Below are 26737 nucleotides of genomic sequence, written 5' to 3' on the forward strand. Positions count from 1 at the left end.
TGTCGCAGTTAATTGTTGGTTTCTCATTTTTCAATTATTCCAATTGTGGAGGTGTTTCTTGAAGAACGATTGAATAAATTACGATATTGCAGCGACTGTCGTATCAGAGACTGTACAACGGGAAAATAAATTAGGTCTTCTTACTTTTATAAGGCATAGCACAAGAGTCAATTGCTCGTATCATGTATTGTTAATAACGGAGACAGTTTCCCTCGGGAGACAATATGTCACTCTCAGAAACAGAATTTAATCATTTCTTTACAATTATTATTTAGAAGAAAGTTATCGAACTCTTTAACGTGATTTTAGGTTAGAAAGTTATTAATAGGTGTGTATCTATTGGTTGGCAACTAAGTAATTACGGATTCAAAATAGGAAGGAAAATTCAATTCTTTAGCTTAAAAATATAAGTTTATTCAATTAGACAAATCAATTTTGACACTGCCTTTCTTTCGAGGCTTCATTTTAATATCTTTTTTGGAAGTAATGTAATAAAATATGTCTGAAACGCGCGCCTTGCCCTTCCATCTTCAAACTGTAATAAAAATGAAACTAAATAATTAATCGGTGCAAATTTCTTACTAAATTAAAGGTGGAAGTCCAAACAGCAAGAAAACAATATAGATCATATGCTATAGATATATGCATAGATATATGCTTTAATCCTACCTTTTTGGAAATAATACAATAAAATATGTCTAAAATGCGCTTCCCGTCCTTCCATCTTCAAACAGTGGTAAAAACGAAACTAAATAACTAATCGATACAATTTTCTTACTAAATTGAAGATGAAGGTCTAGACAGTAAGAAAACAATATAACTTAATTACTTTGACCATCTATTAACAAAATCCGCAATCGCTTAATCGTCAACCCAATAGTTAAATATCACTTAATTTTCTTTCCGAGACTAGACTAACCGATAAATCGAACTAAAATAAAACAGCGCCGCGCTATAGAAACGAACAGAAAGACCTTAATTATGAAAAGAGCAACACGTAACGATCGTATCGTAAACTCAGTCTGACCTCGTGTATCCACCGGTAATAAAGAATTCCCGAACTACGCGAATTATTTATGTAGAAGCGATAATGAATGTCAGGTTTATTGCTTTATTTTATGCATTTCTCAATAAAGTGCGCGTATAAAGTGGCGAAGCAACTGTTTCTACGGTTCCCAACATCTCTAAACAATATTTCCTCCATCCATGAAAACGGGACGTACATTTTACACACGAATACCTTTATTAACACGCCGATTGCTAGTAAATATTTTATAAATATCTCGAAAGAAGACTGGGGATTTTTATGCGCGATAAAACTGTTCTAAGCGAAGATGCTGGTTTTAGGATGCTTTTAATAATATTCAGTCTAGTGCTATAAATCTCGATTATCCGAACATCTGATATTTCGATCGCTGTATCAACTATATGTGGATTACTTGGTCAGATTTGAAAATCAATCTGCACGCTAATCTATTATTTATTATATCTTCTTAATTTTTATTCATATGATCCACGAGACGTAAGACTGTTAACAATGTAATTCATATCATGGCAATTTATTTCTTCGATATTAATTTCATTAAATAAAATGCTACAATTTGATAAAACTTTTGTGATGACTGACGTGGTAGTAAAACAATGTAAAATTTTAATAATATAAAATAAAATATGCAGTGTACAAATCACATTTGCATAAAGATAAGATCTAATCCAGCACATTGGCCAAGCAAGCGTTCTTTTATTTATTTATTTATTTATTATATAGCTAATGCTGCCATTTTATTTATATGATTTTTTACTTATTTATTGTGTTCATTATGTATTTTTTGAACGTGCGCAATGAACAATATATCTGTAATTACCACCGGGTATTTAGTATAAGCCTGGGAAAACATTTTTCGATAAGTATGCGAATTCGTATCCGGCCGTTCATGATCTATTGATCCGATTCCAAAAATCGAGGTTCTGTCGTAACAAGAAACCATCGGCTTAAAATAATCAAATACGCGATAAAACGAGTCGTAGTATTTAAAAAGAATAGTTGGCGGCCAGGTATCTATGGAAAGACACCCCTCTGACATTTCGTTTTTTTTCGAATGCCTGTTACAGGAAGGTGAGAGGGGTTACTTAGAGGGGCTCGCTTCAAGATATGCAGACCTCTTCAGAACACATTACGGAGACGTCCTGGAGCCACTCGAGGAACTACGCCGCCGTGAAACAAATGCTTCCCCCAGAATGCCCAACACTCAACTCACCACCAGTCATTCACAGCCCATTTACGTGCCTGGAAAATACTCGGTGAGTGAATCTGTCCCTTTCCCGCCGCCCTTGATTTTCATTCTCCTTTCTCTGTTTGTCTTCGTCAGTCTCCTTTATACTTTTCCTTTGTTCGTTAACTCCGACAGAATTCCTTGGTACATACATTACATAATTACACCGATTTTATATTTTGCTCTTTGCCACTCCACCGCGGTCGTAGAAACTTGTTTCCAGCGGCAACACGGCCGTTGGAATAGTCACTTTATTAGCTGCCGCTCGCGCAGATGGATTTTAAGAATCGTCGACGAACCGCTACTTTCGTTGTTTCGCTCTTCGAAGACTATTTTGTAAAATAATAATACGTTTCGAGTGGCATGTTTGAAATTAATTCAAATCGTTCTATGGAAAAGTTAATTGTTCCTTAATCTCTATCTTTAGTGTCTACGAATAGTTTAATAGCGGATCTTAAATTTAATTAAAAATATTATCGCTTCTTTACTTGAGTTCTTTGAAACTTTTGAGTTTCCTTATTACAGTTTACGTATTTTTTTACATTAATTTTGCTCCATCTACTTTCGCTTGCTATAAATATTTGCATCAAATATAGGTTATGTTAACAGCACACACTGATTCAGCGTTAATACCTGCATTAAGTAGAAATGGTCGATCATAATCAGACACGCCGCGCTCGAAAGAAACTATAACTTCTCAAGTATAAAATCATTAAAGCTCGATTTATTAATCGTTTCTTGGGCAAAAAAAATTTTATCACTAAAACTTGATTTATTAAGAGTTGTTGATAATATCACGCAAGTCTTTGCAATTTGTACAAATTACTTAATAGTTCGTAATGTTTAAAAAAATAATTACACAATGATCGATTAGCGAAACGAATTTGAGAAATGATCGCAATCTCGAAAACAATTAGCGTGAGTAATTGGATACGGAATATTTTCTGAAAAAAATAGAGGGGTGGTCTTTTATTGCCACGCAAGGGAAACCTGGGGGTTTCAATGGCAAGAAGAAAAATAACAGGATAAGGGAGAATGTTCCTTTTTTTGTGCAGCCCTCGAGCTGTCTCAGCGACAAAGAAGAGGACGAAATCTATGGCTTTGGATACGGAGTATTCAGTAGACAAATGCTTCAACACCGACAACAGAAACTCGCTCTCGCCGCACAAAATACTACGATAGCACCTGGCGGACATCAGCAGCCTTATCAAAGGTAACATAGTTCTCCTAACTCCGCTCGCGTCGTTTCTCCTGACTTCGCGTTGTTGCTTTTGGACATTGAATCTCGTGGGCCATTAGCAATTACTTAAACCACTGGACCTTTCTGTTTGCAAAAAAAAGTATCGAATGTCCGTAACATTTTATTTCATATAAATCAGTATGAAAAACAAGTTTGAAAATAGTTTCATGCGATTATTTCTCTTTATTTCATATTAATTACACGCAAATGTTTTTGTTAAAAATTATAGATAGCATTGAAGCAATCGTCGACAGTTATGCATTAAAAAAGTATTGAAAACGTCGAAGAATTTTTTATTTTCTGGAAATAAGAATAATATTATTTAACTATAAAATTCTGCGTGATAAAAATAATCTGGACATTCTACTGAATTTCGGATATTTTACTGAATCTCGTAGTTTATGAATTCATTTCTATAAGTGCAGAATACGGTACTGTTATTTAGTATCGAAAATTTATTGCTGCGTGAAAATATGATATCGAACAATTACCAGATTTTCGAGAAATCTTTTTGTAGGATTGCTGTGTTTTAAGCGGTTGATGGGACACATGTTCTGCCTCGTTATCACACCATTACAGATCAGACGATCGTCGTCCAATTGATTAGCGTCGACACAGGCGTGCTCGAGTGACGAATAGGTCGTGTGTGTTAATTGTTCACGGTTCTGCACACGAATACGTGACGCCCGTTTGTCACACGGTCAATGATGCAATCCGCGATTACACATCCATTACAATCGCCTTTAATGCGCACTTTGAACGGAATATCAACACCCTTATTTAACTGCCTGCCGTTCCAATCCCCCCGCCGTAAGAATCAAAAGTAGATTCGCCAAAGTCCTCTAATCAAATATTAGCTATTTCATCCATCAAAATCGCTTAATTTTTTAACGAAAGTCGAAAAATTAGATCGTTATTCATTTTCTTGATTAAACGAATAATTATTACACTGTACATGTATCACAGTATTCATATTATCATAAATTGCAATGATGCGAATAATTGTAGGCTCTTTAGTAACTTTTATATTTTTAAGCTATATTTCTATAAAAATTTAACTATAAACTATATTCGTATATTTCTAGACTGAAATTAATAGGAAATAGAAATATATAATTATGATACTTTGTTAAGCATTTCTGTAGATATCAGTAACAATTTAAATATTATTTTGAGTTTACAGTTATATTGTACTTATATTTTCGTTGATCGCAAGAAAATTTCTCTCACCTCAATTTTATTAACATAGCGTGGTGAAATAATTTTGATTTCACGTTCGTGAAATATATTTTATACGATGCTACGTGAATGAGAACTAAAACGCCTAAGTGATGTAAACGGATCCACAGCCAGCCACCGTATCATTAAGGGAATCGTAAATTTTTGTTAGACCAGCCTCTCGATATTATTCGGCGGCGGACATTCCATCGATTTGCAGGTTACATTTTCATTTTATCGGCGGTACGTGAATTTTTATCGGACCGCTGACAGAGAACGGCCGAATTTTAATTGACGATATACGTAGCGTAACCCTCAATAATATTTAACGTCGGGATCGATACCGGCCGCGTTACGTAGTCCCCCCCCCCCCCCGGCGAGAAAATGGGGATTTCCCGTTGAGAAGCACTTTTCCGCGCCCGGCTATATCACTCAAATGTGTATCTTTATTTACAGCGTCGTTCGTTGCCGCGCGATAGATTAAGATAGATCTGAACGAGAAATCGTCGCGCGCACGGATACTAAACCTGTTACGGAAGTGAAATTGATGTACTTCCAAGCGGCGTGGCAATCGCGCCGAGGAAACACCGCCGCCAATTTTTATTAATATCCTGACAAATGTAAAATGTAAATGAAAATACACCAGCGAGAATGATTCGCCGCGTTCGTCATACCGTTCGGCGAATTTACAAAAGTGCGATGGAAAATCTATGACGTTTTATTGAAAAGCAATTTTCGCAGGGCGAGGAGAGGGGAGGGGTGGATTGCATTTTGAGTTGACAACGGGCTCGGTAGAGGCCCGTTAATGCTGACCAATGGAACAAAACTCGCGATTCTCGCGGAACGCTTATCAAAATGGTTTCTGCTCCGCTTGTTAATTTTACGTCTTGATGGTTCTATATAATTATTTTATCCGAAACGCTTTTAAAGCTATCTGTTAACTCCCGAGGGTTTTATTTTGTTGATTAGATAAAATTGCATGGATTCTGGAAAATTGACGAATTTTTTTGCGAGAGTTTTTGTTTTCTTTTTGTATACAATTAATGTGAAAAACAACGCGGAAGACATCTCGTTTTTATTATGGATTTTTGGTTTATTTTAAACTTGATTTTATTACTGTTTTTCAGTTTGATTATAATGCATGACAGTTTTTTGGATAATTACTATATTGAAACATTTAAGTTATTTTATTCTATGTCTACGTTTACTACAATCTTTCTGGTTTAATAACGGCATTTATGGTTTCGTCTTTCTCGTTGAGTTATATTTCGAGTGAACAAATCTAAAAAAAATATTATAATTTTAGACGGCTTGGCTAGCAAACTGTACATTTTTGTGCAACATAAAAATTGTCTGTTTTGATTTCCTGAAACTGGAATTACCGGAAATATTTATTTTATTTTAATAATTACTAAGTGCAGCAGTGTTTTCCAATTCTCTAAATGTTTAAATTAATTCCGCGTTTAATCTATTCATTACTATATGCAAAACTTTATGAACTTATCTAAACACTAGCTCGAGTCATGAATAATTTCTGTTTCTTTCATCAGACATTTATTTTCTTTCTTTCTTTCTTTATTTATTTAATTTAATGACAGCGAAAACTCGTTTGTCCTGGTGACTAGTAATGGGTAGATACGAACAATAGATTCCCAGCTGCATCATACATAAAATATATTAGTGCATTGTAGTATATAAATCAGTGTCCAAATAATTGGTAAAATGATCGTCCCTTATCAAAAGATCCACAGATTTTCATGACGAATTTTATAAACGACACTAGAACTACGCTAAAAATTGTGCCGAGAAACGAATCGCGCGCTAAACAGTGAAAATTACAACGAGCCGGACAGCAGTTCGAACTGGAAACAGCTCTGTCGACCAAATTGATAATTGTGATTAATAACACTTACCTCCCGCAACGAACGAAATGAACGACGCTCGAGCTAAACTCCCGAAAATTCGCGCGCTAAACGCGTCTCTACGATTCGGCAAGTGTGACCGTTCCAGCATCAATCACGCGACCGTACGGAATAAAACGTTGAAAATTTGATCGACACGGCGCGACGGTGCCTTCCGCGAGCCGAGTAACGACGAGGCCCCGGCACGGATTCATTCGTTGTTAGAATCCCGCCGTACGTGATTATACCGGAATCATGTTAATGCGCCGGTTCTGATACGCGTCGTTTACATTCGGTGACCGTGCCGGCCGGTGTTCCCCGGGAGCCGCGGATGCTCCCGGTTGACTCGGAAAGACGAACGTTTATACCATTCCGCTAAATGAACTCCCATATTAATCTGCATACGTTTAGCGAGGCGCGGCCGAAAACGTACCGCGCCGAAAAAAAATGTCGGCTATCGCGGCCGCGGACGATTTCAGCTGACGATGCCGCGGCGTATGCCTATTGACTTTTTAAGCATTTGCATTTAAACGGTCTCTCTCTCTCTCTCTCTCTCACTCACTCACTCACTCTCTATCGCTCGCTCTCTCACTCTCGCTTTGTCTCTCCCGCTCCGTCTGCACATACAGGGAAATTCCAGTTTTAATTAAATTTGGATTTAAAATAAACTTCAAAGGAAGTTCTTAATTAGAAACGAAGGAATTAACATAAAATTTTTAGAGTAAACACCTGCGCCAGCTTCCTTCGCTCGCGATAACGTACAATGCAGAAACGTATAAACCGCGGCGCGTTTCGATCGAACGATTTAAACATCGAATTTCGTAACCTGATAACGATGAAATTGGAATATTCGGTCGATAGTGAATTTTTTGTACGACAGAAGAATATGTATAGTTGAAACAGTTGAAGGATTTGGAAACGTTATTAAAATCATGGACGAATAGATTTGTAACAACTTTATTAATGTTCATAATTTATAATACAACTAATTACACTTGCATTACTTACTTTTGCAATAAATTGCCGATTTCAATATATTTACAGATAATCGTTAGCAGTTGTTTATTCCGCTACGGCTTTAACGATCGCTTTATATACTTGTAGTTTTGTTGGATATATCATTTTGTTTGATTCGTTTTAATATATATTTGGGATTTGAATCTAAATAATGTACTAATCGGGTCAAACTACTTAACGCATTGCTTGCAAGATCAACAACCATACAAGTATCGCTAAAAGCCTCATTTGCAAATACTATACCAACAGAATAATTAAATTGTTATCTCATCATCACTTTCGGCAAAGAAAATTGCTCTGATTTTTTATTATATAAAAAGAATATACTATTTAGAGATTTTTATTCTTAAACAGTTCTTCGGAGAGTGTAACAATCGCACATCACGATTGAAAATGCTCATTAATGATCACCAACTCGTCAAACATAAAATTCACGTTGCTTAAATATGGCGGAACTACCGTAAAAGGGTTAAGTAACGATATTCTGGTCGGTAGAGTTCTCAGAGTACCGAGATCGACCGCGGGTTTCTAGGCTCGAGGTTCTCCGCTCGGGAATCGCTCATTTCGGGGTCATTTATATGTGAAATTGATCAGGGGACAGTCCGATTCCTCGCTGATTCGCGCGGCTCGTCGTCGTCGTCCAATTGCGATCGGGCTAATAGCAACAGAATTCGGATGATATAACGGACATTGTTCGTTTGCACGTAACCGGTAGAACAATTACGAATCTATTCGGGCAAGGGTGCACCCGAGAGGCAATCATCTCTCGCTGGTACGTCAATGGGGGAGAGAGAGAGAGAGAGTTGGACAAAGAGAAGTAAACAGGAAAAGAAAAGAAGAAAAAGAGAGCAAGTTAGGCAAAATTGAAGTATACAGAGAAAGAAAGAGAGAGAGAGAGAGAGAGAGAAAGTCGGAAGTAAATAGAGAAAGAAAGAGAGAGAGAGAGAAAGTCGGACAAAGAGAAGAAAACAGAGAAAGAAAAGGAGAGAGAAAGTCCAATGGGGAAAAATAAACAGAGAGAAGGAAGAATGAGAAGAAGTTGGATAAAGAGAAATAAAGAGAGAGAAAGAAACATTAATAATTAATTCACACAAAAATCTTCACCAAACGTATCTTCCGATTTTGGACAACATGTACTACTTTAATTCTTCAGAAATGCTATAGCATAGATCAAATGATATTTATTACATTCTAGCACATAAAAGATACAATCCAACTTGAATCTTACGCGTAGATCAGTAATCATACTAAAAAAAGAAATAGATCATCAATCTATATTTATAACATTTTCCTTTTTCTATACGGTTTAAAAGCGACGGCACGGAAACTGGGACATCCACCTTATTAAAAAGAACCGAGACTCCGCGGTCTATCTATAACATATCTGAGAACCAAAGCAATTGGCGGTGAAAGCCTAAAAACTCTTCCTTATTAGAGGTACAGAGCGCGTTGAAGAGAAAAAGAGACAAAGGGAATTGGAGAAGGAAGAGCGAGGGAGAAGGACGAAGAGAGAAAGAGACAGAGCTGGAGAGATGTAGAGAGTTGAAGAGATCGAGATAATTGGAGAGAAACGGAGAGAGTAGTCGGATAGAAAGAGAAAGGTGGAGAGAGGAGAGAGAGAGAGAGGAGAGAACGGGAACGGGTTAGAGGAAGCGTCGAGAGGTCTGGACAGAAGCGGCAGTTGGGGTCCGGCCGGAATTGCAACGTGGTTTGCCTGTTGAGATGTTAGCTTTTCGTCAAAGACCGCTATTAGTATGCAGTTAGTATTACAGAACGGTGTATCGGGATACGTGGATGATACATCGCCATCTATTACCGATTCCCTGGCATGTGAACCGTCGACCCTCCACGCGGAGACTGTATTTCCACGGTAGATTGCTTTGTTGGACGATCGATAGAACAGGGTCCGTCGATTCGTACCAATAAGACGATTAGTCTTGCCCATGGAACACCAGCCTTGCCCGGCGAATCATTGTGCGAGCATTCCGGCCTAATCTACCATACGCGGCCGACGAGCCCTTCGCCACTCCATGGGGAATTCTTCGAATACCTCGGCAAATACAGTGCGCTAAGAAAACACGACAGTCAACTTCGCTGCTGCCGACGCTATTAAGATATTTGTTTACGGTTTCACGCGCCATTTCACGGGTTAGGATTAGGTCAGCCCTCGATGGATCCCGCGATACCCTCGCCGGTGGATGGAGTTTTATAAGAAATCTCGAAAGCTCTGGTGTTTGCACTCGTGATCGAAATACTTTCTACTAGAATTCTATCTGTACTATGGAAAATTATATTCTACGGAAATGTACGTGCCATGTTTCATTCGAAAATTTTAAACGCAGATGTCAAAATCGCTAATCAAAACGAAACAACGCATTTTTAGAGGAAATATTAAGTACAAAAGTAACTCAATTTCAAGGAGGAAAAACAGCTGTTTTATTTCTTGTTGTTGTTGATCACTTTGACGTTTTTTGGAAGACAGCTTCGTTTCCTTGAATGAAAATTTATATTTTTATTTACCGTTTTTTTATACACGAAAGAAAGAACAAACTTCTGTATGCAATATTTTTTAATACAATATTGTCTCACAAGGATTACCAACCAAATTAAATACTTGGAACGAAGAATTTTTTAAATAAACACTCTATATAGAAAATATTCTTTTGACTAGTAATTTCACTTGGATAAAATTGTAAGAAACTGTTGGTAAGATTAGCGTTGTACGAAAAATAGTTAAACAAATTAGAAATATTTAATACGAGATATGGGTAAACCCTCCTGCAATCTTTTTTAATTAAAAATCAAAATTGTCTACGATTGCTTTCCTATTTGTTACCGAAGTATAACTGTCACACTAATTAACATTTCTTAGTCTTGCATTTTTGTTTCCTCAACAGTACCATGTTTGTGTAATATCTATATAATACCAAAATGTTTTCCTTTAACACATTGAGCATCGACAATCAACCACTAAAATCCCCACATAGTTAAAACAATTTAATTAATTAAGGCATTAGTACTCTTTTGCATCCGAAACATTCTAGTTAAATTCAATTTGTCCAAATATATTACAATTAAAATCAATTTTCAAGATTGGTCAAAAATTAGTGTCACCCATATTTGAGTGACAATGATAATATAATAAGTACACAAAATAAATCGTTTATCATAAAACCATAATGCATAATTATAACTTTTTGATGTTCCAGTTGCCTAAGTCCAAGATCAGCGTTCTTCTACGAGTTTCCGCCTAATGGTAAGTTACTGCACGAATTTCGCACGCTACTCAATTATTTACCAATTAGAAGAGACGAAAGTTTTCTGTCGGCGATAAAATTACAATTTTCAGAACGTAAGAACCGCGTTCATCAAATCAAAGATAACCGCAATACGGAATTTTCTTCGCACAATTTTCGCCCGGATCACGCCGAATAATTCATTGAAACGTTCTATCACGCGGCGGGGATGCTGGGAGGTCCTTTAATCAAATTCGCTTGCCCTCGCGTTCGGCCTGTACAAAAGTTTAACGCGCGTCATTCCATGAATACATCATGCGTCAACGAAGACTGTGGCGTCATATATTTTTCAGCACATTCGTCTCTCTTTGACAAATTAATTTCCTCTCCCTCCGCCCCCGGTTAAAATGCTACACTTCAAAGTTAAAACGAAGGCGGGAAAAAAGAACGGGGCGGGATGGATACGCGGTCCGAGCAACTTTCCGGCGGGCATGGCAAAACAAGCATGATACCCCGGCCATAATTTCGACCGCGTTAAATCGGTTAGCCCGAAAAGTTCCTGTTCCATTCAGCCTTTCAATTTGCATCACGATGTTCCACCGCGACGACGGCGTCGCCCGGCCACCGTAAATCGTATCACATTATTAATGCGGCACCATTGTAAACCAAACCGTTATGGACATCCGTGGCGCATTAAGTGGCCATGAAACAAGGGGAATAGACAAAGAAAGTAGAGAGAGATCTGGCCGACTGTGAATGCGGTTCGGATTATTTAACGCGGCCAACTAATGCTCTACGCGGTGCATGCACTCGCGCCGCCAGCTATAGGCGGTTGTTCCAAGAGGGAGCATTGCTTGTTCCTGGTTTCGGTACCCGGGGTGAAATATACTCTGCCCCGAGTCACCAAAAAGCTAGACAGAAAAGCGCCTTCGTTATTTTTAATGGCACGCAAAATGTTTCCACGCGAATCATTCTTATTTCGAACGGACGCTGAAAGCGATTCGATCGAAGCAATATTTTTGCAAATTCTAAAACTTTCGAGTCTTTAAAGGAATCGCAGAATTTTTAATGCGTTCGATATGTCGCAGGAATATTTGAAAACTATTGGTCCGGAATAACAAACGAATCGAACAACGAGTAGGACATTTTTGGGAATTTTTCACAGGAGAACTGAAGAATGTGGAACTAAATGAATCTCTACAACAGTATTTATTAAAAATTACAGCTTAGCAAAAAGAAAATTTTTCAAAAATAATTGTTACGGTTCACAATTATCATTTTTTGAAGTTCAACCACTCTTTCGCGTCCACCTCGGGAATGGTGGATTCTAGGCCGCGTTACGAGGCTCATCGGGTAACAATTTTTATAGGACAAGTACTCGAGTCGTATCAGAAGTTATGCGTGCATATGCAACATATAGTGCATACTGTCTGGCAGTATTGTCGCGCGAGTGTAGTATCATCCGCGAAGGCTGCGCTCCTTATGCAGTCTTCGCCACGCGCCTTTAGATCCTCTGCTAGCGGCACGTTATATGCGTGCAGCTGGCTTCGCATATATCTAGATTCTGCACTCTACGCTGCAATGATATTCTATACCTTATCCGTCTATGATACATGCAGATAAAGTCGACCATAGAATATGTGTTCATACGGCTAAGCTTGAATTAGATGTAAGCTCGGACAAAGGTACAAGTATTCGCGGTTAGAACTTGCTAACAACTGGTTTGCGGCACGTCGCGCCTGGCCAAATTTCGTTTGTGAACGAAAATGAAAGTGTTATTTGAAATATTTCATATCGAACCTTCATTTGCAACGCTGTCTATTTGAAGATAACAATAATATCGCCCCATTTTAAATAATAGCAATTTCAAGTAATGGATTATTTCATTACTTAATATTTCGAATGTGACAGTAGTTATAATTAGTTGTTATAATCATCCTCGATTAATTTTTCAATATTTTTTTTTTAATTTAAAACAACTACGAGATAAAATCGCCAAAATCTTATTGCAAATCGTTGACTATGTTTTTGTTAAGCAGTGGACACAAAATAATTTGAATAGAAAGTAAATAAATTTCTAGTCTAATTTAAAGTTTAGAAAAAAATCAATAAAATTATTATTATTAATGAAAAGATTAATGAAATTATTGCTGTATAAAAATCGCGGTCTCTCAAGATTGCCAGAAAAGTCAGTATACTACAGAGAATCATGTTCCAAAGCAGAGAGAACTATTTTAGTTTCGCAGCTACACCGTCGACATATCCATTAAAAGTTAATATTATTGTCGGACGCGAGTTAATTCTTTTCTGCTGTCACTACTGAACACAATTAAACGACGCCGCCTGCAACGTCTTTATTCCTGCACTCCGCTTTTTCCCAAGGAACTCTGTTATTCTCACCTGTTCGCTTTTTCTTGCAAGATTTTTAGAATTTTTTAAAATACCGGTCGCCGTCGTTCCGCGCGGCCCTTTATTCAATTTTGCACTCCTTTCGACGAAAGTTTCTGTTTTACGCAGCTCTCTCTCTCTCTCTCTCTCTCTCTCTCTCTCTCTCTCTCTCTCTCTCTCTTAACATAAACATGTTAGCGCGAAACCGCGTAATAGAAATACCCTGTTACCCCGGGTTACTTACCTTACCGTCGAAATCGTTTATTCAATTCGTTGTTCACACGGGTAGTATATAAATGAATTTATCGCGTGAGTAACTTTACAGGAAAAATACGCACAAAAATTCAGGACAGTGAATAAAATTATTTTAATCTTTATAAAGTGAAATGATTTTTATATTCAAATGGAATTAATGGTCAACGGTGTGCAAATAAATGACATATATATTACAGAATAAACTATTTCTTTAGCTGAATGTTAATGGAGTGCTCGAAAAAAATTTTAATAGTTTACCACACACAATAAAACGAATTTTAAAATGATACTATTGAACGATATAAAAACGTGTAAAATACTTTTGCCTTAATTTTAATAATTTCTGAAAAAATACGCGACTTTAGCATTAACCCTGCGCTCTTGAGAATGTAAGGCATCAATCAAAATTTTTATATCACGTTTCAAAATAATTTTTCCATTGTTAAATTTACTTATATTTTAAAAAACTGCTGTACGCGCCGCAATATTTAATTTTATGCGCATATAATGCACTAAAACTCGTGCGAAGTGAAATCAGAAAAAAAAACTATTTTGAATACAGGTCTAAAGTGGTTTCGAATGCAAATGGTACAGCATAATTACGATGTTCACAAGATATTCATAATTTATGATCGACTGGTGCTCGCGGATTCGGGTCAACGGCACTCGCGCAAACGTTGAACTTCCGCGTCTGGCCGCTGTCAATGCTCCGCCGAAATAATCGAACGCGCGCGCTCGTCTTTGCGGCTCTGAAAGAAAATCGAGCAAATGCGCCGTCATCGCGCTCGAATCCACGCTCGATTTCCGCGGGTGCCGCGATAAAGTATAGAAGCCCCGGAACGTAGTTATGCCGAAGATAGACGTCGAGAACAGCAAATAAGATCACGAAGAAAGGACCGCGCGGCGCCATTGGAATTTTTCAAGATATCGAAAAACACTTTAGATCCCATATTGGAGAGGCGTTTGGCACGCCGGCCAAAGGGGTTAGCTTTGATATTTCATTTCCATTGACTACGTCCGCCGTTCTCACCCCATCGACCCCACTCTTCCCAACGTTATGAATGTATAATTAAGATCCGCCCGCTCCTTTCCCGTCCTCGCCGCAGACATATGTATCTTTAACGACCCGTACTTTCTTCGCGCGCTTTTCATCTCGCCGATATTTACATCGAGAGCACACCGAATATAGAGAAAATCCTCTCCGTTTTCACTGAACGCCTCTTATTCTGTTGTGCAAATATTCTGTTTAGAAAGCTGTACACTTCGCTTGCGATAATTGTTTGTCTCTGCTCTTTTTAACATTAAACCAGCGAGCATTAAAAGCGACCGGTGTTTTCTGTTTCGTAACAATAACAAGGATTTATTTAGATCTTTTACCATTTAGATTACGAAGTAAGAAATCTATTAATTACCGATGAAAGAGTCTACAGTTTATGCAACTTTAAATTTAACCTTTTGCGGTCGTATGTTTATTCTCAGCCACTAAAGTTATTTACTAATTCTTTTTAACTTTATATAAACTTGAAGCATTGTTGTATTATAATTTTCATTGTATTTATTTATTACAATTTATCTCCGTCACTTGCTATCCTTTACCATTTAGAAAGCCTGTGAAACTCATTTGTTAAATGATCTTCGTCAAAATTGCTAATCACCGCTTTAAAGCGGTGGTTCCGTTCTCCCCGCGATCACGTCGCGCGTAAACGCCGTTGACGCAAGAATGCGTCCGGAACGACGCCTCCCCGACGATGGCTGTAGGTAAGAGGCACCGTTGTCGAACCTGTTTGAACCCTTCGCGTTTGTTGCAGCGCATAGGTAACTACCGAATCCCGGCGCCAGATCTAACCTAAAATTCGTGAGGCTTACCAGAATGCACAAACACATTCGCCCGGGTTGTTTGCTCGGTGTCAACTGTGACAGAGCAAGCCTGTTTGTTCTAACTGAAATCCACGTGGTGGCTCTCTCCGCAATACCGGCGCCGGAAGAATACGTTTACAGTCCTACGGCTCTACATTTACATCGAGCCACTATGTCGGGGCTTACATATTCTGACAACTGTTCGAGCACCCTCGAATTATAACGATCGCGCACTCGCCGCAAAACTGATCCTTCCTGGTTGTTGTTGTTCGCAACTGAAGGGCCGCCAGACCGCGGATATTTTTAATAGGAAGAAAAATGGCCGTCCTCCGGTTTCCCAGGAGTTGTGCGAAAATACATTTTCCGTGTTAGCTGTTTTCATATTTTCCACATTAATCATTTCCATATCTTCCACGTCTATTATTTTCATATTTCCTGTGTTAGCGACTTTCATATTTTCTACATTAATCATTTTCATATTTTCCACGTCCAATCAGTTTCATATTTCCTATGTTAGTGCTCCTCATATTTTCCACATTAATCATTTTCATATTTCTTATGTCAGAGATTTTTATATTTTCCACGTTAGAGATTTTTATATTTTCCACGTTATTCATTTTCATATTTTCCACTTTAATCATTCTCATATTTCTCGTGTCACTAATTTCCATATTTTCAACGTTAATCGTTTATATATTTTTCGTATTTGTCATCTTCATTATTTTCCATGTTAATCGTTCTCATATCATCCACGCTAATCATTTTCATTCCATGTAAATAATTCTCTTATTGTCATATTCGATAATATTTTTATACATCGTAAAATCTGCAGTCTAGAAAATATTAGTATCACTATCATTTTAAAATATTTATTTCTAACAACGAAGACAGACAAAAGTCATACGAAATTGCTTACAATTTAGAAAATTTATTCCATGTCAATAATTTACATATTCTCATATCGTCAATATTATTATCACTATCATCGTAATATATTTATTTCTAACAGCAAAGACAGAAAGTCGTACGAAATTACATACAATTGAAAAAATCAAAATTAACGTTCAATGCTTTGCATAGAAAATAAATCTTGCAGATAACGCGCGTCAAAATCTGTGCGGCACCTGTACGTTCAATTACGCGTGGTTCGTTAGTACCCGCGAGCAATGCCCGTTGAAAAACCGCTTCGCACTCAACCCATTTGCGAAAATAAAAATCCGCGATGCATTTCTCATCGTTCAGCTTAATTTCTTCGTCGCGTGTGTTCGAAAACAAAATCGCGTTCGTAAAGCATCTTTCTCGTACGGGGCGTATAGCTGGTTGAAAATTTCGTGTCGGTAGGTCTGCAGAAAATAAAATCGCTTGTCGAGGATTGAAAGTTCTTTCCGCGGCTGTTTTGAACGTAATACGGTGCTGCCGGTGTTATATCGGAAGGAGAGAACGCGATTCCGGGTGCTCGAACGCCGGCCGGTTTTTCGCGAATATATTTCACACCCCGACGCGGAGCCGAGCGACGAGCGACGAGCGCCGTTTGCGTGCGAGCAGAGCTGTTTTTGTTCGGCCGACCCGGTAAAAGCACATAATCTGTGATTTCAACGGGAATGCCGTAAACGCGTAAGTTAATCCGCCACTGGCGTGATCGAGGCCTCGCGCGAGTCGGTACGTATGGGAGCGCGGCGGGTGAGAACCGCGGTTTCTTCTTCGACGACTAATAATTTCCCCAGTGTTTATTCGCGTCGCGTGCCCGGACGCTATCGAGGGAAATTCTTTTCGTAACGCGAGACCGGTGAAATGCATGCCGTCGCGACTCTCTACAGCTTGTACTCATCAATCAAAGGCACCGGGCGTCATTAGCCTACTCCGCCGCCTAACTGGGACGGCTTTCATCCTGGGAATTAGTCTCGAGACGAAAATCGAAGTGTGAAGGAAGATTGTAGTCGCCTACGGGTATCTGGCAAAATTAAGGGAATTATTATTATTATTACTATTATTATTATTAACTATATACAGGATAGTCCACCAAAATCTGCCAAATAAATTACTCGAACACCGCTTCATCCATAGGATAATGTTGATATTTATATAATGATTATACTGTATAAAATTATATTTTAATAACAGAATAATCTCATTAGAAATGGATTTTTAAATCGTTAAATGTTAACTCGTTAACTCTATACCTGTATAATTGTACCCTGTATAACTCTCGTTATACATATTATAAATCTCGACACGCCCTGTATATGTATAAAATTGATATACTATACATGGATATAAAATGCTATACTATATATAAATACTCAGTCGTTTAAATGTTATGTCAATAAGCACAATTTGTCCCTTTACCTCGAATATTTCCGCTGACGTCGATTTTTCTCAATTTAATTGGGCAAATCATATTTTTGACAGAAAATTCGCAATTATTTCTTTTATTGGAAATGGAGTGAGTCATTAAAGTACATACGAGATAGCTGAATTGTTCTGTATGAGAAATCCTGCGGCAAATCTCGATCGAATGGGGCCATTAATTTAAGGGAAGTATCGAACGCCGCTTTTTAAAACACCCTTTCGGTAAAAAAGCGTTTAAAGTTTCGAACACTGCTACAGGCAGTGGAGGAGCATCGTTGGAGTACTTGTCTATTGCAGGCCACAACTTCGTTAATTTTATGAATTTTTAAACGAAATTTTCACGGGATCTACTTTAAACGCCGAGCTATCGACTTGAAATATTTTTGAAGAAACCGATTCTTTTCCGTCTATAAAAATGATCCCTTAAAAACATATCGACTCAACAAATTTTTAGCTAATTCTAATACGTTTCTTTAACTAAAAATACAAACTGTCGATGTCATTTTTTTTTTTAATTATTTAAAATCATTATAAAATATTTTTACATTATATTTAAAGGTCTTGATGACCTAGTCATATTAGAAAATATAAAAAAGTGTAACAATATGAAAAAAGAAGGAATTCGGGAAAGGAAATTATCAGAGAATGTCGACGAACTTTTGCAATTTTTTATTCAATTTCATATGTTGCTTAATTTTTAAATCTCTAAGATTGAACAAAATATTTTGTTGCTTCAACAAAATTGTCTAAAATTCGAGGATATCGACGCGATAATTTTAAATAATTAAAATCGTTATAAAAAGAGAGATATTTCAAAGCAACTCTTGTTTCTTTCAATCGAAGCGTCAGATTTCCATTTTCTATTCGTTTGCTACACGAATAAAACTGTTGGCGCAGCAACGAAAAAAGAAGGGAGGATGGTGGTCGAACGAGGACATTGACGATTCTAAATGCATCGTTATTCGAAGGCGTGGAAAACTTTAAACCCCGGTTAGGACTTAGAGCCAGTTCCTGTTTTCCAGTAGCATTTGGCGCGGATATCCCGCGGACGTTACAACTAACTGCAAAAGACTTGGCTAACTTGTTCCTAGGAGTTCGGTAATATGTTTCTGCCGCGACTTCATGCTCCCGGCCCACACGGTTGACTGGCGTAGAAAAATTTAAAACGGAGGATATTAGTTTTCACGGGAGTGAATCAGATTAGTTTCGGCGCCGATAACTTTCGAAGATTCCGGCGGGACCCGGCACGCTTTGTGCTTCGTTTTAAACAAAAGAAAAGAAAAAAGAAAAGAAAAGAAAAGAGAAAACAAAAGGAAACCATTAAAAAGTTTCCGCGAATAATAAACCTGTTCAAGCGAAGAACGTTATTTTATGTACTTGTCTAGAATGCTTAAATATTGATTTACATGATGCACCGCGTTGCAGCGAACTGTTTACCGTCGTCGAAACTTCGTGCACAGTAAATCTCCGGAATATTCATTGTTTTATCAGGGATTTTTCTGGATCATCGCATCGTGTCATGAGCTTCGAATATTTCACCGTGCAAAGCTTTCAACGAGTTACACCTACGCGCATACATAAACGGATATTTTTAACAAATTGACTAGCGAAGTACATTCTTCTGCAGTTTGTTAATCATTTCTTCTTTACGTGCGTTGCTTAATATACTATCTTCTAATGGAAAGAAATGTTTACTGTAATATATGGTTAACGTGATATAATGTTCATCTGATCAATTATACAGAGTGTCCCGAAAGTCATTTGCAATCAGGCAATGACGGTGAGGTTCTTGAAGTCAGTTGAAGTAACTTTTTCCTTAGTGTAAATGCAATCGGCGGCTGGTCTCTCATTGGTCAGCGTTTTTCATTAATAACTCCTAAACAAAGTCGCGGATTTTATTAAGAGACAAGTTAAGAGACAAGTTATATAAAATAATCTCAGAAACCCCGCATTTCCCAATTGCGAGTGATTTTTGTATAACTTTGCGCAGAATCAAATTTATATAACTCGATTGACAAACCACAATAAACCAAAGTCAAATAAAACTATATTTACCCTGTAAATAAAGCTCGTAAATTCCAAGTAATATAACAGCATTTTTTTGTCAACTATTTCCATGGTTCCGTATTTCGCTTATTTACCTCATAAATGAATCAAATCCATTCTTTGATTATGAGTCGAGAATGAAAAACAAAACGTCAAAAACGACTGCACTTCAGCCATTCACGCAACAACCGGTGTCTTCATCATCTAAAACGGTAAAATTCCAATCCAACTTCGTTGCATTTGTTGTCCCAGCCCATTTTGCATATGAACTCGGACGCAACTGTATTTTCGCAATCCATTAATTTATGTTCGCAAGTGAAACAAACATTTCAAGATGAACACCCGCCCAAGTAAGTCGAAACTTTTCAGCCGGTGAACCGGCTAATAAGTTTCAACGTTTTAGCGTGTCTGACAGTTCTCACATACGGGTTAAATAAATTTATGCAACTGCTTTGGGACCGATGTATACGCAGATAATACGCAAGTTCAGAATGTAACTTTTCTTGGGAGACATACGATGAGTTTAGTTGGACTGCCTGCTTTCCGAGAAACTCCGTGAAGCGAAAAGTCTGGATACTCTTGTGTTACAACGATTCCGGTTCTTCGACTGTCTTAAATAAAGAAAATCAAGCTATCGTTGCGGTACGCTTTGTAAAATAAACATAAAAACTCGAATGAAACAAGCAATCGAATTTCCCAGCAATTTTTATCATTCGTTTGCCAATAGAAATTGTATTTACTCGCTTCGAGCCGAGTCACAACACTTTTTCTCGCTTAAATTTTGCAGATATCACTTTTTTATCACATATGCTTTCCGGTGTCATAAATTTGACCACGAAAGTTTGATGATTTTAATATTGTCGTGTAACGTCATAGAAAGTAATAAAAGTGTTTAGGGACGGATCGCGCTGTCGCTAGTTACAGAAACTGTTATTAACGTTTCGTAGATGATAAGAGTGTCAATAAAAATTGTAGTAAAGGTAGTTTATTCGTTGCAATAGCTGGCCTCGCCATCGGGGGCCCCGGGCATGCAATATGAACGACGCGTGGATGGAGGGGTACTTTTAAAGAGTTAAAAAATTAAGCTTTTTATATGAAAGTAGAGAGACGTGACCCTTAATGCAATGGGGGACGATAAAGTGTTATAAGCTTAACTTTCTTAGTGGCGCATCAATCGAAGATGGTGGTAATAAAAGGATACGAGTATATGCTTTTAACGTCATTCTTTACCACTTTACAGCATATATTGCTCGTATCTCACGTAAGTATCGTAAAACAAAGCACACGGAATGAGGAAACTCGGAACTTCTTGATATCCACTGAATTTCACTTTGGAAAATGTTTCCTTGTTTTCGTGGGACGCGGCCGCGCCGCCGCGCCGTGCTCACCCGTCCTATCGAATTTTCAACTCGTAAGTTTCACCATAACAATCTTGGGTTTCGGTCGCGCCGCGATAGAACTTGGAATATTACCTCTATCTCGACGATCCCGTGTAATTGAAGGGTTACAATTCTTAATCTTGTGATCAAGCTAGGAATCTTTATACGCTAATCACGTTCACAAAGTTTATAATGTATTTATAATAACACTGTCTTTTCTTCATGATGAGTATAATCGTCAGAAACAGCTAATGGGTTAATAAAGTGTTGTTAATGCTTTGAACAATTTCTATATGCGTGGGAAATGCATAAAAATTCCTAATTTGTAACTCTTTAATTATATGAGGTTTTTGCTGTGTTTTTACGAGTATATTCTATTAAAATAAATAGTACTATTAAAAATAATATTATTATTATTACTATTATATAAAAGTTATTTGTTAAATTATATATTTTATAAAAGTGTCGTTTTTCAACAAAATACGAAGAAAATCAAACGTACCCAATGCAATTACAGTAACGCACTTTTCAAAAAGATTAAAACACCTAGATAATCAATAACTCTGAAATGACCATTTTCCAGCCTTAAAAATACACCATAAATAAATCTATCCTTTGCTCTCTACACGACACGTTTCAGCCATACTTTACAAAGTATCTTCTCAAGACACGTGAATCTTATTTTCAGCCACCATAAGGTGAAAAGTTGCATGGAAGTTCTTTAAAACTGGGCCAAGATAGATCCAGTAATAAATTTTTCCTTCGTTCCAATTTTCATAAAAATTCAAATTCCACTTACCATAGTAAAATTCTGATCCATCGCGTTAATAGTCGTCGAATTATTTGCTTCGCGCAGCGATGTTAAAACGGAGAGATAGCCCGCTGTCCGTTCCATTCGACGTCATGGAAAACTCTCGGGCAGTAACTCCGGCTAGTTAGGCTACCAGTGGAACATCTTAATTTCGAATCCGCCATGGGGTACGGAACGCTATAAATCATCGTGCCACGTTGCCGAAGGGTGTACGTTAATCAGAAAATGAACATTCAACTTCTATAGAAACTGTACATTCGAGTAAGGTGCTCAATATCAATTTCACCAAGCTGCCACTATTCTTTGGTGCTCCGGGACGGCTATTGTTTCTAGACGAACATAAATAATTCTATTCTACTGTCAGGTTTCCTGTTTCGCTATCAACAGTCTATTTGGTAGCGAACTTCGGCAACTGTTTGCCGTATTTATACAACTAACTCCCTTGTATAGATTTGACACGCGTATCATTGTTTATAAAATGCTGTGCCTCTTACTACAATTTTAGTTCAAGTATTTAATTGTTTATAATTCTATTATACTGACCATTTGACCATTGCGTAAATTTGATAAGAACAAATTTAGTTAGAAAAATAGAATTATAATAACTAGTAAATGAATATGCGTGCAAATATATCCCCATAAGGTATTTATTTTTACTTTCATTTTTGTTAAATGTTTTATGAAAGTAACAATTTACAGAAAAATCTATAATCTACATACGAGATAGTAAAATAAACCGGATAGTAAGAAGCATATAAACGAATGCAAAAAATCTGACAGTCGACGAAAAAGAATTTATTTCTGCTCTGATTTTTATTAAATGTACGAAAGTAACGATTTACGTAAACGAACTGTAGTCTACATACGAAACTGAAATATTTTGCAACCGCCAGCAAAATAAATTCGGTAATGACCGAATTTAAAGGAGCACATTATCCGCGACGTCGTCCGAAATTAAACGGATTATGTAAAACTCGCACGGCATGCTTCAGAAAAAGAGCGTAAAATTGCGGCGGTGTCCAATGTCCACAGAGTTGTGCAAAGTTTGAACTGTCATTCGCTCGGTTCTGGAAGTCGGTCGCGAGTGTCGTCGCCGATAGGAACGGCGGAACACGAAACGTTCGTCCACCGCTAATCACATAACAGTTTTAGCGATGAGCCGTGTCGAGACACAAAGTGACTATTAAACAGAAAAGAACATAAAAGACCCGGGGGATGGAAGAGGGGAGGAGTGCCAGCGACGGAACAAAGTCGAGACAGAGGCGGGAGAGTGTGAAGTAGACGCTTTTCAATTCGCGCGGACACGTGACGTTACACTTCCGCATAGCGCACAAGTGCTTCTTCCTCCCGCAGCCGGTCTCTCCCTACCCTCGGCGAGAACAGGGGATGAAAAAAACGGGCTTTCACGGCTATCCTATAAAGGGTGGTTCGCCAGAAACGGAACATCTAAATAATTATTCGAAATCCCGCTTCATTGTTAAATCGCTCCGCTTCTGCTCGCTGGATTTTCGTTCTCCTACTTTTTATTGGGAACATCGTACACTCGCAGTAACTTTGCAAATTGTCAAATTGTTTGTATAAAAAAATGGTAATTTTATTTACTCACCGACGGAGCTTTGGTAAATTCCAGAATAGTTAACGCTTCTGTGAATTGTTGCGACACTTTTTATTATAATCATAATTTGTATTTATTTATTTTTATTATGAAATTAATTATTTAAATTAATTTATCATTTTTATCTATTTATCGTTATTATTAAGTAATTTCTATTTATTTATTTGCGCAGCTGCATTGAATTTATAAATTCTTTCGCTTCCACGCGCCAGGTCGTTGTTACATTGTTATTATTGGAAGTATTAAGTAATTCCAGTGTCATGTAAATTATCTCTCCGCAATACTATTTAATAATACATGCCGTAATATATTCAGTCTTTTAATATATTATGCAGAAAATCGTAAATTTCCCATTGACTGTTATTTATAAAGGTCAATATGTGCACGATTAAAATTGATTGCGATACAAACGATCGGTGTGTATTGTGCTTTATTGATTATGTAAATAACACGTCAAGTACACCCCAATTTAAAGAGGAATTTAACAGGAACTATAATAAAAGATTTTATTTAAATTATTTACTAAATCGCTCAATTAAACCGTATTTATAAATATTATTTAACTAACCAAGAAAATATAATTAAAATTCATCGGTGACCCAATCCGCCCACGAAATGATCTTCCCATGAATCAATTAGGCCACTGAGCAAACTGTTCACTATTAATGGATTCACGTCCCCTAATATCCCCTGAAATATACATTAAAATTTTCCTCTAAATCAAACGTGCTTAAACTTTAGATAAATCTTCATTAAACCGACACAAGCAATGCGTCGCTCCCATAAATGCGTTATTCGAATAATTTCGAATAGAGAGATCGCAGTGGCAGATAAAAATAATATTATTCAGCGGATAGGTGGCCGTACAAGCGAAAATCGGCGGAGCATTTCGGGGCGCGTTCGGTGTCCAGTTATGCATTTCCGAAGAACGAGGTATAGAGACGTTTCTGATCCACAGGATACATACGCACCAGCAGTCAGCGTGGTGTTGTCATGGTAACAACACTGGTACGCGCGTGGCATCGGCCACAAAAGCAAAGGCGTGACAAACAGGGAACAGAATAGACAATGACGATGTTCCTCTCGACAGGACTCTTAGCGGCAGCTACTTCGAACCGAGATCGTTTGTGCTTGTAACACCATCCGCTCTCATGCTTGGAGTTCATCCAAGTTTCGCCTTTCCTATGCCACGCATCTTTTCCTCTTTGACAAGCGTCTCGCCCACGCGCCCCGCTCGCCCGTCCAATATACCAATTCGCTACCAAATTGCTCGCAGGACGGCTCTACGCAATATTTTTCACGTTTCGTTCATTTTTAATCGAACGCGCCGCAAGAATAGTTACACAAACGTGTCGAGAATAGTTGCATCGAACTACGCCAGAAAATTCAGCTTTAAAACTAACAATTTCATCTATTAGAGCGATCGTAATTTTTGACGTAATTTAATAAGTAATACGTTAATTTAACAGTGATGATTTTAAATTTATTACAACGATTATTAATTCGTGGAGTCTTTTAGACCTCGTAAATATTGATGCAATTTTTAATGAATTATGTCACTCGTCGTTGGACTGCGGATTTTCTGCATTTATGACGAAACCGGGTTGATCAAATTAAACGCAGTTTATTTTATAATTTACGCAAATTAAACATTTGAAGAATTTTAAGCGATTATACTCTCTTTAACTGATTAATATTGTTAAGGAGGGAACGAAGTATTTGTTAAGCTCCTATATCTTACAGTCAATGCGCGCAGTTTTTATTTTTATTTTTCCATAGAGAGCCGCAGTCTATTTGTAATAACGTGTTATAGATCCTAGGATTTTCATTTATTTATTTTATATATTCGATATAAATTAAAAATTGTTTAGTATTTTACTAAGATAAGAAAGAAGTTTCGTTCTAGAAACTGTAAATTAAATAGATTCCCATAACACGGTTGGAATAATTCCTGAAATTGATAACGTTACTAGCAATATCGAAAAAAAATGTTTGTTACAACAAAACGCGAAAATGATCGTGCAAACTGATAATACGCGAGGAGAATTCGAGACCAGACCGAGTCATTGTGTTTATCGGTTAAAACCATTCTCTCGCATGCCTTGGAACTCGCCCAACTTTCACGCCCTCTAACAATCCTCTGTCCTTTGATCCTGATAACTATAGTCTTCGAACCTTTAGACTCACGTGTCGCGACTTTTACTCCAACCTCTGAAATATCAGTTGTATGCAATCTAAACTGTGCTGCCAGCTATAATAAAATCCCTCTGTGTCCGACTTGAAAGCATTTCGCTGGAGAAAATAAAATCTTCGTTCCTTGAAACGTTAAAGAACATTCCTTATCAATTTCGCAACAAATATGTAAAATTAAGTATTGATCCTAATAGTTACACCGAATTTTAAATTATATAAAAGCATTATACTTTGAGGATAACGTAATCACATTGCAAAGAATGTTATAATACGAATATCTCATAAGCATTTATAGAAATGTGATACGTATAATAATGTACGGAATATATTATATTATTTAATTTTCCGCGGATAGTGAACGGTAATATAACAAATAACGACTCGATACGTTTCATCTCGCGCGTACAATGACGCATGCAATAATGCATTAATGTGCTTCATTACGCAACATTTATCCCAGATCTTTTTTTCTCCCACGGCGTACCTTTTTCCATTTATCTGGACGCCGTTGCGACATAGCCGCCTAATTTTATTAACGGCGGGTTTAGCAAGGCGTCGCACGCATATTGTGAGTTTCTCGTTTCCCGTTAATCCACGATGTGAACCACGTACGGCCGCATTTTATAATATGAAATATTTATTGTCCGCAGGATTTATTGTACGGCGATGCTAATTCAATCTGCACTTCCCCGTTGAGTTAAAGCTTAAATCGCTTTCCGTGGAATCTATCGGCGATCATCATATATTTCTGCCGATTATCGCGTAATAATTAATAGCGCGATTTCCACTCGGCTGCCGTACTCTACTCGCACGATATCGAGAAAGTGAAAAATGGATGGCCCGATAACATCGGCATACTCTCGTCATTTATCTTCCTGTTCATTTATTCGGTGTCGTTAAAGGTGGTCGACTGTAAGCCGGCATTAATACGACTCCACGGGCTGAGAATCCTCGCCGCT

General features: G+C 37.6%; 1 protein-coding gene across 2 annotated transcripts in view; it reads left to right on the plus strand.

The window, feature by feature from the left end:
* Positions 1-2141: 2141 nt before the first annotated feature.
* Positions 2142-26737, plus strand: part of LOC144469213 (uncharacterized) — a 76606-nt gene continuing 52010 nt past the window's right edge. For both annotated transcript variants that reach the window (XM_078179228.1, XM_078179229.1), the window contains exons 1-3: positions 2142-2301; positions 3329-3486; positions 10859-10905. In XM_078179228.1, the coding sequence (XP_078035354.1) occupies positions 2239-2301; positions 3329-3486; positions 10859-10905 (268 nt within the window). In that variant the 5' untranslated portion in view covers positions 2142-2238. The remainder of the gene's footprint in view (positions 2302-3328; positions 3487-10858; positions 10906-26737) is intronic.

This window comes from Augochlora pura, chromosome 4, assembly GCF_028453695.1.
Source record: "Augochlora pura isolate Apur16 chromosome 4, APUR_v2.2.1, whole genome shotgun sequence".
NCBI classification, from domain to species: domain Eukaryota; kingdom Metazoa; phylum Arthropoda; class Insecta; order Hymenoptera; family Halictidae; genus Augochlora; species Augochlora pura.